General features: G+C 41.5%; 1 protein-coding gene across 8 annotated transcripts in view; it reads left to right on the plus strand.

Moving 5' to 3' along the window:
• The window catches only part of Slc44a5 (solute carrier family 44, member 5), a 295495-nt gene that overhangs the window by 177764 nt on the left and 102092 nt on the right, over positions 1-15639 (plus strand). For all 8 annotated transcript variants that reach the window (XM_039102810.2, XM_017591005.3, XM_017591006.3 and 5 more), the window contains one exon: positions 11959-12007. In XM_039102810.2, coding sequence (XP_038958738.1) covers positions 11959-12007 — 49 coding nt within the window. The remainder of the gene's footprint in view (positions 1-11958; positions 12008-15639) is intronic.

Consider the following 15639-nt stretch of genomic DNA (forward strand, 5'->3'; position numbering starts at 1 on the left):
CCTTACCACCATGAGCTGTTGCTTGAATTTTTGATCTTAGCCGTTCTGAGGGGTGTAAGACAGAATCTCAGAGTAGTTTTGATTTGCATTTCCCTGATGACTAAGGATATTGAATATTTCTTTAAGTGCTTTCCAGCCCTTAGAGACTCCTCTGTTGAGAATTTGCTTAGCTCCGTATCCCATTTTTTCATTGTGTTCTTTGTTTCGTTGATGTCAACTTTCTTGAGTTCTTTATATATTTTGGATATCAGCTGTCTGTTGGATTGAGGTTGGAGAAGATCTTTGCCCAATCCGTAGGCTATTGATGGTGCACTTTGCCTTACAGAAGCTTTTTAGTTTCCTGAGGTCCCATTTAGCAATTGTTGATCTTAGTGCCTAAGCCATCGGTGTTCCGTTCAAGAAGTTGTCTCCTGTGCCAATGAATGCAAGGCTATTCTCCACGTTCTTTTCTATTATATTTGGTTTTATATTGAGGTCTTTGATCCACTTGGACTTGAGTTTTTTGCAGGTGATTTAGATCTATTTGCACTCTTCTACATGCAAACATCCAGTTAGACCAGCAATATTTTTGAAGATACTTTCTTTTTTCCATTGTATAGTTTTGGCTTCTTTGTCAAAACCTAAGTGTCCACAGATGTGTGGGTTTACTTCTGGTCTTAGATTCTATTCTATTCATCAACCTGTCTGTTTTTATCCCAGTATTATTATTTTTTTATACTATTGCATAAAATCAGGGATTATGATACCACAAGATTTATCATACAAGTTTGTTTTAGCTATCCAAGTGTTTTGTTTTTCCATAGAAAGTTGAGAATTGTTGGAATTTTGATGAGAATTGCATTGAATCTGTAGATTGCTTTAGATAAGATGGCCATTTTTACTTTGTTAATCCTACCTATCCATGAGCATAGGAGATCCTTTCATCTTCTTATATATTTAATTTCTTTTTTCAAAGGCTTGAATTTCTTGTCATATAGGTCTTTCATTTGCTTGATTAGAATTACACTAAGATATTTTATATTGCTTGTGGCTATTTTAAAGGGTGTGTTTCCATAATTTCTTTCTCAGCCTGTTTATCATTTGTGTATAGGTCAGTTACTTTTTTGTTGTTGTTAAATTTATTTCCAGCCACATTGCTGAAGTATTTATCAGCTGTAGGAGTTCTCTAGTAGATTTTTGGGGGTCTCTTATGCATACTTTCATATCAACAATGCTTTGACTTCTTCCTTTCTAATTTGTATCCCTTTGATCTCTGATAGTTGTCCTATTGCTCTAACTAAAACTTCAAGTACTATGTTGGATAGATAGAGAGTGGGCAGCTTGTCTTATTCCTGATTTTAGTTGAGTTGCTTTAAGTTTCTCTTGATTTAATTTGATATCATCTGGCTTGTTGTATATTGCCTTTATTTTTAGGTATGCATCTTGTTTCCAAATCTCTCCAAGACTTTTATCATGAAGGGTGATTGGCATTTGTCATAGGCTTTTTCAGCACCTGATGAGATGATCATGTGATTTTTTTTCTTTCTTTCAGTTTGTTTATATGGTGAATTATACTGATCTAGTTTTGTACATTGAACCATTCCTGCATCTTGGGATGAACCTACTTGATCAAGGTGATGTGTGCTGGAGTCATTTTGCAAGTATTTTATTGACTATTTTTGCATCAGTGTTTATTAGGGAAATTAGTCTGAAATTCTCCTTCAATCATTGTGTGGTTAGTAATTGTGTAACCTCAAAAAATGAATTTCACAGTATTCTTTCTGCTTCTGTTTTGTGGAATAATTTGAGGAGTATTGGTGTTAGTTTTCCTTTGAAAGTCTGGTGGAATTCTGCACTAAAACCATCTGACCCTGGGATTTTGTTGTTGTTGTTTGTTTGTTTGGGGAACTTTCAATGACTGTATTTCCTTTGGAGTTATAGATATATTTAGATTGTTTATCTGACCTTGATTTAATTTTGGTAACTGACATCTTTCAAGAAAATCATCAATTTAATTTAGATTTTCTATTTTTGTAGAGTTCAGGTTTTTGAAGTAAGACCTAATGATTCTTTTGATTTCTTCACTGTCTTTTGCTATGCCTCCCTTTTCATTTTTGATTTTGTTAATTCAGATATTGTCTCTCTGCCTTTTAGTTATTTTGGTCATGGGTTTATCAGTATTTTTTTAATTTCTCAAAGAAATAACCCTTTGTTTCATTGATTTTTAGTATTATTCTTTTTGTTTTTAATGTATTGATTTCAGCCTGGAGTTTAATTATTTCCTGCCATCTGTTCCTCTTGGGTGTGTTTGCTTCTTTTTGTTCTAGAACTAAGGTATTCTGTTAAGTCACTAGTATGAGATCTCACTAATTTCTTTATGAAGACACTTATTACTATGAACTTTCCTTTTAGAACTGCTTTTATTGTGTCCTATAATTTTGGATATGTTGTGCATTCATTTTCATTAGATTCTACAAAGTTTTTAATTTGATTCTTAATTTCTTCCTTGACCCACTAGTAATTGGGTAAAGAGTTGTTTAGTTCCTATGAGTTTGTAGGCTTTTTGTTGTTTCTGTTCTTGTTGAAGTCCAGATTTAATCCCTGGTGGTCTGATTATTTCAGTTTTCTTGTATCTGTTAAGACTTACTTTGTGACCAAGTTATATGACCAATTTCTGAGAAGGTTCTGTGAGGTTCTGAGAAGAAAGTATACTCTTTTGTGTTTGGGTGAAATGTTCTGTAGGTATTTGTTAGGCCAAGTTGATTCGTAACATCTATTAGTTTCATTATTTCTGTTTCATTTCTGTCTGGATGAATCTGTGAATTTGTAAGGTGTTGAAGTCTTTCACTATTAATGTGTGGATTTGATGTGTAATTTAAGATTTAGTAATGTTTCTCTTGCAAATGGGGATGCCCTGGCATTTGGGGCATAGATATTCAGAGTTGAGAGATCATCATGCATACTTTTCCTTTAATGAGTATGAAGTGTTCTTATTTAGGTTTTGGTTGAAAGTCTACTTTATTAGATATTAGATGGTAACTCTAGCTTGCTTCTTGGGTCTGTTACCTTGGAAACAGGCTAGTCCTTCACTCTGAGGTCATTTCTATCTTTGATGCTCAGGTGTGTTTCTTGTATCCAGAAGGATGGATCCCATTTTTGCATCCATTCTGTTAGCCTGTATCTTTTTATTAGTGAATTGAGTCCATTGATGTTGGGAGATATTAATGACCAATGATTATTAATTCCTGTTATTTTGATGTTGTTGGTGATAGTGTGTGTGTGTGTGTGTGTGTGTGTGTGTGTGTGTGTTTGTGCATGCTTCCCTTCTTTTGGTTTTGCTAGTGTGGAATTGTATTGTTCCTGTGTTTTCTTGGACCTAATTAACCTCCTTGGGTTGGAGTTTTCCTTCTAGTATCTTCTGTGGGGCTGGATTTATGGATAGATATTGTTTAAGTTTGGTTTTGTCATGGGATAACTTGTTTTCTTCCTCGATGGTGATAAAAAGTTTTGCTGGAAGAAGTGCAGGCCGACAGGAACTGGATATAGATCTCTCCTGAGAGACACAGCCAGAATATGCAAATACATAGGCGAATGCCAGCAGCAAACCACTGAACTGAGAATGGGACCCCCTTGAAGGAATCAGAGAAAGGACTGAAAGAGCTTGAAGGGGTTTGAGACCCCAAATGAACAACAATGCCAACCAACCAGAGCTTCCAGGGACTAAGCCACTACCCAAAGAGTATACATGGACTGACCCTGGACTCCAACTACATAGGTAGCAATGAATAGCCTAGTAAGGGCACCAGTGGAAGGGGAAGCCCTTGGTCCTGCTAAGACTGAACCCCCAGTGAACGTGATTGTTGGGGGGAGGGCGGTAATGGGGGGAGGAAGGAGAGGGGAACACACATATAGGAGGGAAGGGGGAGGGGGAGGGGAGGGGAGAGGGATGTTGGCCTGGAAACCGGGAAAGGGAATAACAATTGAAATGTAAATAAGAAATTCCCAAATTAATAAAGATGGAGAAAAAATGTTGAAAAAAAAGTATTGCTGAATATAGTAGTCTAGGTGGGCATCTGTGGTCTCCCAAAGACTGCATGACATTTGCCAAGGCCCTTCTGGATTTTAGATTCTCTGTTGAGAAGTCAGGTATAGTTCTGATAAGTCTACTTATGTACATTATTTGGCATTTTCTCCTTGCAGCTTTTAATATTCTTTTTTTGTTCTGTGCATTTAATGTCTTGATTATTATGTGGCAGGAGGATTTTCTTTTCTGGCCTAATCCATTTGGTGTATTATGTGGCAGGAGGATTTTTTTTTCTGACCTAATCCATTTGGTATTTTGTAAGCTTCTTGTTTATAGGCATCTCTTTCTTTAGGTTAGGGATTTTTCTCTATGATTTTGTTGAAAATGTTTTTTAGATCTTTGTGCTATGAATCTTTTTCCTCCTCTTCCTCATCTTCCTCCTCCTCCTTTTTCTCCTCCTCCTCCTCCTCCTACTCCTATTCTTCTTCTTTTCTTGTTGTTGTTGTTGTCACCATAGTCTTAGATATTTTGTGTCAGGAACTTTTTAGATTTGATATTTTCTTTGACCTATATACTGATTTCTTCTATCATATCTTCCATGCCTGAGATTCTCCCTATCTTCTTTTGTATTCTGTTCATATTTAGTCCCTTTCTTAACTAGGTTTTTCCTCTCTAGGATTACCTCAGATTGTATTTCTTTTATTGCTTCTATTTTCAGGTCTTTAACGGTTTCATTCATTTTCTTTACCTGTTTGATTATATATTCCTGTATTTCTTTAAGAGATTTATTCAGTTCCTCTTTAAAGGCTTCTATCATCTTCTTAAGATTGGATTTAAGTTGATTTTCTTGTGCTTCAGCTGTGTTAGGATATCTAAGGCTTGCTGTAATAAGATAGCTAGGTTCTGATGGTACCATGTTTCTCTGGGTATTGTTGATAGTGTTCTTATGCTAGCCTATTACCATCAGGGTTTTGTGGTTATTATCGGTTTGCTGATTTCTGAGTTTATTTTGGTTGGATGGAAGTTTTTGTTTTTCTTTTGTTTTCTGTTGTTCTTGTGACCTGGTGACCAGTGAGTCTTCAGGTCCAGTAGGGTGTTTTCACTGAGCTGTTTGTGGTCTGCATGATCTCTGGGATTTTGGGTCCTAAAGTTGCCTCTGGGATCCCTAATATTAGCATGGCCTAGGGTCTCTGGTGCTTGTGTGGCCTTTGGAAAAGCAGGCAGGATTGTGAAGCAGAAAATGGAGCACAGGGTATGAGGCACAGTTTACTGTTTTGCACTTCAGAAGAGTTAGCAGGCAAGTGCTTGGGGTTGGCCTTACCTGGTGCCAGCAGGTCTCAGGAAAGCAGACAGAGTTGTGTATAGGGAAATGGAGCACAGGGTGTGGGGTACAGTTTCAGCCTCTAGATTAATTTTGTTCATATTGTTATTTTCACTGAGAAACATATTTCCTTTAAAAGAAAAGCTCTTTCTGGATACGTCTTGATAATGGATCTTACAATTTGCTTTCATGTGAATAGTATCAAATATGCATACAAGAATTAAACTAATAAACTTGCATCATTTTCCTTAATCTTCTTGAGTTATTCATGGTGAGCAGGTTGGTTTGTATGAGGGTAGCACACTTACTCTGTTAACTACAGTAACAACTATTTTGCTCTCTAATAAATAATATTAGTGATTTTATTGTCATAATAATTACATGATCAAAAATCAAAAGCTTATAAAATGTGACCTAATTTTAGTTCTTAAATTTCATTTTAAGTGGGAAATGTGGATCATATTCACCCAGCTAAGCCATATGAGAGTGGAGCTCTGAGGCTCTTCATCTGGCCTCTGTGTCTCTTTATTCTGGAGGTGTGATCAGGGAAATAAAAACATTTGCATCACAATACAAATTCTGCTAGCATGCAGGGTGGGATGGAGCCATTATGTGCTAGTTGTCAGGGCTATATGAGATCAGCTAAATCTTACTTTTTGACAGAGACAGTAGAATATTTGAGCTTAAATATAAAGCAGCTATGACTTAAAATCAGAAGGCAATAGCTTCTCAGGTAGACTTGATAATGACCTTTCAGCCTGCTTCTCACGTGGTGATGTACCTACCACAAAAAAAAAAGGCATTCCAAATACTTTAAAACCAGTTTCAACTATCTTTAATGTAAGAAGCAGAAAATTGCAGGATCAATACAAGCTGTCAGCAGCTTTCAATTTGCTTTTTCTCTTTGTGAAAGATTTGACAGCCAACTGGTCTACCTTTCCATCCTCTTTTACCTGTTGATATCTTAGTAAGCTAGAGTATATCAGCATGCCCTTCTGTGCCTCAGTATTCCCACTTATAAAATGGCATGGAGATAAAGGGATGTTTCACAGAAATATAGGAGCATTAAGTAAAGAAGGGCTGGTACAGCTCAAGAGAATGCAGTTCCCATTATGTTCTATCTGGAACATTGTGGAATGGGGCATTGAAATATAAAGTGCTTAGTGGTCTAGATAGAAATAAACACTTAATTTTTTAAAATGAGAGTTTAAAGTCATCCTTCTTCCTTGACTTTCTTGAATGTTGCTTTCAGAACTTGAGCTAGTGAAAAGAGAGGAAAGGTAGTCCGAACATATCACTTAGTAGAATATTGCTTGCCTGGGATTTCAGTATAACACACACACACACACACACACACACACACACACACACACACACACACAGGCATGAAAGGTGAAACTTGGCAAGGCTCTGCCGTATGCCTGGTGAGACTCAACCTTGGTCTTGGGTGGCCAGGCCGGTTGGTCTTACAGCTCCACTGTTCTATCTGAATATCCTTCAGCTCTTTCTTGCCAAAGAATAAATTCCTCTTTCTCTTTTAAAAAAATTAATGCATTTACGCTTTTATTTTTGTATTTATGTTTATGTAGTGCTGGGGAGGTGTGTGCCAAGTTGTGCTTGCAGATCCTCAGAGGACAGTTTTCTGGAGCTGATTTTCTCCTTCCAGTATGAGGCCTGGAAATCAATCTCAGGTCATCAGGCTTAGCTGTCAGCAAACATCTTTACTCAGTGAGTTATCTTGCTGGCTCCAAATGACAGATTTCTCTAAATCTCTCATCGCTAAGGTTTATGTCTTATAGGCCCCGTTTCCTACTCACTGTTTAGTCTAATGTTACACTCCTGGGATAGAGAATGTGACCAGCCCAATTCACCCTTGAGTTCAAACCAGAACAAGTTGCCCACAGCCTGGGAACAGGCAGAAGAAAGAAGCAGCATTAGAGACCTGCTTCTGTGCATGGTGACACAGGACTCAAGTTTCCAGATAGAGTATGCAGACACCTAAAACTCTCTAGTGAGGCAGCCATACCAGTAGCTCAAATAAGAGAAGCTGGTAATGAGTCAAAACCTGGTATTGAAGTGCACAGAAACCAACTCCACCAGGAAACACTTAACAGGCTTCTCATTGGAGTTTGTCCTGTACCATTGGACCCTGGGGTCAGTTTGGTTACCATTAAATGGGCAACGAGTTGACTTGTGGTGGGACATTCATCAACTCTGTCACCATGGGCATGGTCCTTGGTCTCTCTGTGCCTCATTGTCTACATCTTTAAACACCTAGAGTCAGATTACCTAGACAAAATAATAAGTAAAGCATTCCATAGAGTGTGGCATTTGATGCTAAACTGGTGTGAGATGATATTATTGCCATAGTAACAGTGCTATGCACATAGCAGATCTGAGGAGTGCCTTTCTAGAGTTTCTCTCTCCTTGACACACAATTTTTTTTCTTTTTCTTTTTCTTTCTCTTTTTTTCTTCTTTTTCTTTTTTCTTTTTTTCGGAGCTGGGGACCGAACCCAGGGCCTTGCGCTTGCTAGGCAAGCGCTCTACCACTGAGCTAAATCCCCAACCCCTTGACACAAATTTTATGACTTCCAGTTTTCTCTGGGTTGTGTTCTCTTTCAAGACTCCAGTTTTCATTTTTCTTTTTAAATTTAGTGCCACAGTTTACTTAATCCAGTATAAACTAAACATCATCATTTCAACATACAATCTATTGATGTAAAGCATTATTGTATTGTAAAGCATTACTGAAGAGATTTTAAGCTGTTCCTTCCAAATCTGCAACTTGAAACATTTTTCAAAGTTATTTTAAAAATTTACATATATATATATATATATATATATATATATATATAATGTGTTGTGATCATCTCACCCCTCCAATACCTCCTAGACTTCTGCAACATTTCCTCCAATACATGTACACCACACACACACATACACCACTAAATTCAATTAGTGTTGCCTATACATCATGCATCTACTGGAGTATGAGAAACATACGTGTGGCAAAACCCTCAAAGATAAACAGTTCTCTCCCCTCCCCCATGCAGTCATCAAATGCCAAGAGTACCTTGGCTAAGGGGTAGAGCCTTGTAAACCTATCTCCTATCCATGATGGAGTAACTGGCTTGATCTTGTACCTGTTTGGGGCAGGCAACCAGAGATGCTGTGTGCAATGTGTGCAATAGCCCAGTCATGTCCAGAGACAGCATTTCACAGCCTCCCTGCTCATCTCTTGCCTCTTATGCTCTTTTTGACTCTTACTCTGGAATGTTTCCTGCAGACTCTAGTTCTCATGTTGAACACTCAGCCAAACAATTCATCTTCAAAGAGACCAAAGCAACATTTATATATTCTCTTAGATCTACTTTACAAGTGATTATACTTGCATAATGCTCTTCTACTAACACCATCAGCAATTAAAAAAAAAATCAGCCCTCTTTAAACCTAGTATGAGACCAGAATGATAAAGGATTATAGGTTACGGAGGGTGAGCCTTAGCTTTAACTGTCAACTTGATACAACCTAAACCACCCAGTAAGAAAGTCTCAATGGGTGATTGTCTGCTTCTTGTTGGTCTGTGGACATGTCCTTGGTGGGTTTATCAGTTAGTGGATGTGGGAAGACTCAACCCACTGTGGGAAGCACCATTCCCTAGGCGGGGAATCATGAAGAAATTGAGCTGAGCAAAAGAAAGCAAGTGAGCATGTGTGCATCCATTTCTCTTTGTTCCTGACATCGGGTGAGCTGAAATCTGGGATCGAGTACCAAATAAACCTCTTTTGTTCCTCGGTTGCTTTTTGTCAGAATATTTTCATTCTAGCAACAGAAATGAAACTAGATCCCAGAGAACCTGGAATCATTTGATTTGGAATTATCTTTGCTATATATCTTTTCCCTTCCAATTTACTAGGTTATGCTTGTTCTTCACATGTGATGCTAGCACTTCTAACAAGCACTCATGCAGCTTACTAAGATTCACAAACTGTTCTAATCACTGGACCAGTGCTAATTCACCCCCATGTTAACCCATAGGATAGATACAGCATTAGTCTCATTTGGGGATATGGACACAAAGACTTGAAAAGTGACAGATCTGGCTAGAGTTACCTGCTCATGGTCAGCACATCCCTAAGTTATATCCCTGTACTTTGTGACCTTGAATCTCGAATTCCTTCTTTTCCATCACAACATGGCAGTGACTCACATCAACTCCCACCACTGTTACTACAGTAGCCTCCTTGGTCATCTCCTTGGATTATGTTCATCAATGCAACCTGCACACGACTGCTAGATTGCTTTGGGGGGTGGCTGAGGATGGACCACAAAGGCTTGCACATACCAGGCAGGAGCTCTCCTATGGAACTCTATGCCCTAGACTGTTCTTTGTATCATGGTTCCTCTTATCTCATTACTTTGCTCGAAGACATTCTCTGATTCCCTGTGGTCTATAATGAACGACACAAATTCTAACCCTATTTTTTGTCTATATGTATTCTGATTGCACACTACCTATTCAGTTTCATTTCGTGGTCCTTTTATCCTGTTATCCACCACTCTGGTGACCTGGCCTGTCCATCACTCCTACAGAAATGTTCTCCATCCTCATCTCTCTCACTTCATCCATCTCTACAAGTTTTATCTCTGCTATAATCTAAAGATTTGGCTGATTTGTGAGCCTTCCATAGTCACTCACACTGACTACGGCACTAATGCCGTAGGACTCACAACACTCCTTGCGTGCCTCTATTGACCATACTTTGCCTATAATGTACATTTGTACTTTTCCCCTTGTGTTGAAGACAGAGTGTGACTCATTCACTTTCCTGACCCCTGTAGTGCCACACAAAGCACACAACAGGTATGCATTGACTTGCAATATGACTGAATTCTAGTTTCAAACTGTCTTTTTTCCTCTCCATGGGTGTGCACACGCATGCACTTGTGCATGCATTTAAGGTTGTTACCACACCTACATCTATTTCTGTTCTAACCTAGCCTGCTTCTGTATTCTAGCAAATACTCTAGGGTGGATAGTTTGTAGTTTCCGACTACAGTTTATTTCATATGGTGCCTATAGTGTAGACACCTCAGAGTCCAAGACTGAGGCACTGGCAGGTTTGGTGTCTGGATAAGGCAGCTGTCCTCCCAAGGTGGTGTTTTTTGCTGTGTCTTCCCATAAGGAAAGTTAGCAACATGGAGACCATGGTATCTTAACATGCCAGGAGACAGGGCTTTGTAAAGGATAGGTAGCTCTTTGCATCCGTTGCCTTGGGGGGGCATTGTTACCATTCAATCTACGATTCCCTTATTACTTAGTCACGTTTCCACAGGGCTCACTAACCCCTCCCCACAGCGATGAAGGTTTTGATTTCTAAGAAGAGGGACTGAGGAAAATCGTGCTATACTGGCTTTGGGACCTACTCTTTGGTACTGTTGCTTCGAGTGTTTTCAACAGCAATGAAGGATGTAAGCACTCAGACCATAGCACCACGTGACTTAGTATCCCATTGATTGTTCTACATGGAGTACTCCTTGTTCAAGTGGAAGTAGACATGGCCTTGCTGAATGCATCTGTATGCAGACTCTGCTCTCTAAAATGAAGACCAGCCATGCCTTACAGACCCCCTGGGCCTCCTCAGACGTTGTGTGTATCACAGGTGGTTCGACATATTCGAAGGCTGCTTGGCTCCTGGATTTCCATTGCAAATCTATGCCTTTGCTGCCCTGCCCTGCCTGTACCCACCCCCAGGGGCCTCTGAGTTCTCTAGCATGCTTTCACTTTGTGAAACTAGTGCCAAGTTGCTGACACCCAGAAGGCTTTCCTCTATGCTTCTGTGATCCTGTCTTTGATTCAGGACCAATTTTATAACAGACCCAAATGTCTAGAGAAAGAGGTTGGAGCACTCACAGGGAGGAGCCCTGGGGTTGGAGTTTACAACTGCAGTCCTTTGGCCAGTGGAAACTTTACAGAACACGGTACTATAACTTGTTACAGACAAAGGCCATTCTTTTGTCAAAAGGCTAAAGGGCAAGGACAGGAGTATTGTAGCACCACCATAGTATAGCAGTGTCTGCCAGTAGGTCTTTTTGAATGTCACTTTCTTATTTTCTTTCTTTTTTTTTTTTGAATGTGAAAGAAACTTACAATATGCAGTCGATAGGGCAGAAGTCTGCAAGGGCTGATAACTGGACTTCTTGAGTGAAAGCCGGAGGACTGGCTGCTAAGGAAGGGCTGCATGCGTAGCATCTCCAGTTGGGATGTGCACCTCACGGGTCCTCCATTACACTGGGCCATGGCAGATGATAGAATGGATGAGCAGCTTTCAAGGGTCCCCCAGATTCGCTGTCCCCCAAACACCTTCAAGGTGATGCTCTCTGCAGGAAGACATTTTCCCAACACATGGGGAATGTGGTCCCTGTGGTCCTGCCTCTCACTGGAGAGAGGACAAGATCTTGACAAATGTGACCAGAGCACACCTGTTATTTCAGTGGACAAAACAAGGACTGAGCGTTGCACAGAAGAATGGGTCAGCCAAGGAGAAGGTTTCTCCTTGACAATAATTTATATTAATTTATTTGCTACTTCTTTGGCCTCTATACTTAAAAAGATCTTTGTTTTAAATGCAGGTGACCCAAGGAGGTATGATCCAGATTTCCAGGGACCTACTACGAAGAGGTAAACAACTTTTTTCTAGTGTGATGCACCTTTTTAAGAAAAGGCAGCCACTAAAAGTTTATTCTGGGTACATCACTCTGTAGCTCATGGGGAATTTTGTTTCTTGTCAGGGACAAATACCTCGTTTGTGCCTGAACATAACCTTATTTACGTAGGGAACGTACAGAGAGTAAATCTCTCCACGAATCACGAACACTGTTCATTCAGCAAATGACCTGTCTTTAGTCACAAGATGGAGAGCTTGTGCTTGCCAAGAGAAAAAAACCCAGAGAAATGCTCTGTGCAGCTTGTCCTCACTGTGAGGACTAGCCTCATTCAGGTGGCCATTTTGTGAGCCTGGGAGCTCTGTGACTCACGGTGACCGGTGCAGAGTTGCTATGCCAACCTCTTCCAGGCCAGGCATGTGTGCCACTCCAAAAGCAGGGAACGTCTCAGAGCCCATCATTCTCTAACGCATCATGGGTCTTTAGGACACCGGAGTGCTCCAGGGAAATCACCCCGTCATTGCTGGTGCTCCCCTCCCCCGACACTCTGTGACATTTCAATCTCGGCCAATACTTTAACCCTCTTACGATTTAACCTATCCCCGTCCTCAGGCTTCCAGCTAATCAGAGACATGGCTGTGGGTGGAACGGCTAAATGGGAGCCGGTTATGCAGCTGGTAGCTGTTTTCTGCCGGGCCCTGACTTTGATTTTTGGCAGCCACGTGTCATAATAAACCGTGGTGCAAAATAATGATCAGCGTTCTCATTTGCACTTGCCAATCAGTGGGACGTGCGCCAGCCGTTCCTGAGATTTCTCTCAAATCTCCCAGCTTTAAGCAGCTTATTTTAATTCCGTAAAATGTCAGGCTGTTTGCTCAGGCTCCTCATCCACAGGTCCACTTCCTTAGGAGGGGCCTGGAACCTCTCTGTGGCGGATACCGTGAGTGCGCTCTGTTATCCCGGGGGTGCAGGCAGCCTTGCTCAGGGTGATCTTTAAGCTTCATAGTAACTAGAGGATGAGGACTGAAAGTAGCCTGTTGTCCCTCAGGGACCACTAAATATCATTGAGCTTCAGGAATAACACTGATGGGAGGTCACATTTAGACAGAGGAAGTATGGATTTCCAGTGTTCCTAGCCACAGAGAAGGCAGCTGAAATGGGCGCAGTTGGTTTTATGGAGATAAATTGAGATCTCCCCACCTTCCTGTTCCATCATGTGACCACATGCTGGTCAGTAGTGAACCATGAGTGTGGCAGAGGCTATACCAGAACATAATGAATCATGTGTTCAACAGCAACGTGTCATTGGAACATCCCTGTCTGGTGACATCACAACAACCACACTGTCCTCATACATGACACACTGCTTCCTTGCTCTGGTGAGTGAGTTGTGTAGGCCTGTTGAGATGCACATGCCCTCACGGTTGGGTCACAGTGGAATGCTACAGTATTCATCACAGTAGCACAATGGACAGGGTTGTGGCTGAGGAACACTAGGTGAGGCCATACAGTCTTATGTGCCTGTGTGCCCTGTGTGCCCTGTGTGCCCTGTGTGCCTGTGGACCATTAGCCTATGGGTGTGGTGTGGCATTGTGTACCATCCAGGGTCATGGCCTTACAATATCCCCACAGTGCCAGAAGAACTTAGATGCATTCTAAGAACTGATGCATTTCTTAGAAAGATCGCTATTGTTAATAGACACATGATTAGGGACCCTGTGAGATGGCACAGTGGTAGGGACACTTGCCATGGAGCCTGAGGACCCAAGTTCCATCCCCTGGGCTGGATAAATGGAAGAGAGAAGTGGGGGGAGGGCGAAGACAATGACTCATACGAGTTATCCCTGATCTACACACACACACACACACACACACACACACACACACACACACACACACACACAGTGGCATGTGAATGCTTGCAATATGCAGGCACACACACACACAGAGACACAGACACAGTGAACTCTAAACACCTGGGATAATCACTGTGAGGAAATAACTTTAACTCGGGGCTTTGGGGCTACTTTAGACACCACATAGGTGTTTCTGGGAACACACCTCCTACCATCCATTCAAGGACTGAAGGCAGGCTTGCACAGAAGCAGGCTGCTGGGATACTCAGGAAGCTGTGAAGGCAGCAGGGGAAGTAATTGGGACACTTGGAGAACAAAAGAAAGTGTCCTCACAGGTAAAGCCCTTGCTCAGAACAGCAGGAGGGTTGGCTTCAAATGAACCAGCAAGAAAGCGAAGTGAGACACACACACACCCTCCACCATTGATTCACGCACATCAAGCTTGGGTACAGGTCTCCAGGCCACATAAGTTGCCTTCTATATTCAATAATCAGACAAAGGTCGGTTAGCGTTGGATTGATCCTACAGAAGCACCGCGTGTGGGTGCCAATATGGTAGTGTGTCGAGGGTGCGAGCCAACACACGGAGCAGACTAAGAAAAGCTCTATAATAAGACAGCACTCGAGGGGTTCTGGTTAGAATTCAGATCCGAGAAGTTTGATTTTTCCCATCAGACAATGAGAGCCGTGGGGGCCACCGTTGCTCTTTTGTACTGACACGTACAAAGCCCACTAAGGCATTTAACTGCCAGCAACTATGTGGGCGTTTGAGTCCCGACTCCTCTTGCTCAGCTGGGCATGCTGGTTCAAGCCTATGTTCCCAAGCTACGAAAAGGGTGGTAGCGTGAAGATCACAAGTTCATGGCCAACATGAACAAGTTTGTAGGACCTCATCTCAAAATAAAACCCGAAAAGAAGCCTGGGAAATGCAGCTCGGAGCTATAGTGCTCACATGGCATTGTGGGAGTCCCTGGATTCGACCCCAAACAAAGCCCAAACAACTACAGTGGTAGCCCGCAAAATCAGGTCTTTTCTTTCTTTACGTCTTTAATAGTTCAGTTGTGTATGAGTGTTTTAAGTCACTTCGTTAGGATCCCTGGTGGGTTGTTTTGTTCTGTTTGCTTGTTTTGGTTTTATTTTGGGGGGGTAGGGGCGAGGGGCTGGGTGTAGCGTTTGTGTGGAGAAGTGGATGAAAATGGAGCTCTGCTTTGCTCATTGCCCAGGCAGACAAGGATTCCCACGTGTGGCGCCACCCAAATCAAAAGGGCCATTGTACAAGGTAGAATATTTATGCAAATTTAGTAAGAGGTGCTCCTTGCTCTGCTGTCATGGAAGGGGTGGCAAGTTCCCTGTCAGAAAGGGTCAAGCAGAGGGCGAAGAGCTGTGAGCAGTGCTGTGGGGGTGGGGTGGGGCGCTCATTCGGCAAGGAGAATGTTCTGCAGTCCTGAGCCAAGTCTCTGTGATTCAACACTTTTATTTTGATTAAGACTTAGTTATTTTTATTTTATGGGCACACGTGCTGTGTCTGCATGGATTTGTGTGCAGTGCCCACAGAGGCCAGAAGTGGGAGCCCATGGAACTGGAGTCACGGGTGGTTGTGAGCCACCATGTGGGAGCTGGGAACTGAGCTTTGATGTTCGGCAACACTAGACAGTGCTTTTAACCACCGGGCATCTCTTCAGCACGTTTGAGTCAGTTTTTTTTTTAAACTAAAGAAAAAAATTTTTATTAGATATAATTCCTTACTTAGATTTCAAATAGTATTCCCTTTCCCGGTTTCCTGTCCATAAGCT

Source organism: Rattus norvegicus, chromosome 2 (assembly GCF_036323735.1).
Source record: "Rattus norvegicus strain BN/NHsdMcwi chromosome 2, GRCr8, whole genome shotgun sequence".
Classification (NCBI taxonomy): domain Eukaryota; kingdom Metazoa; phylum Chordata; class Mammalia; order Rodentia; family Muridae; genus Rattus; species Rattus norvegicus.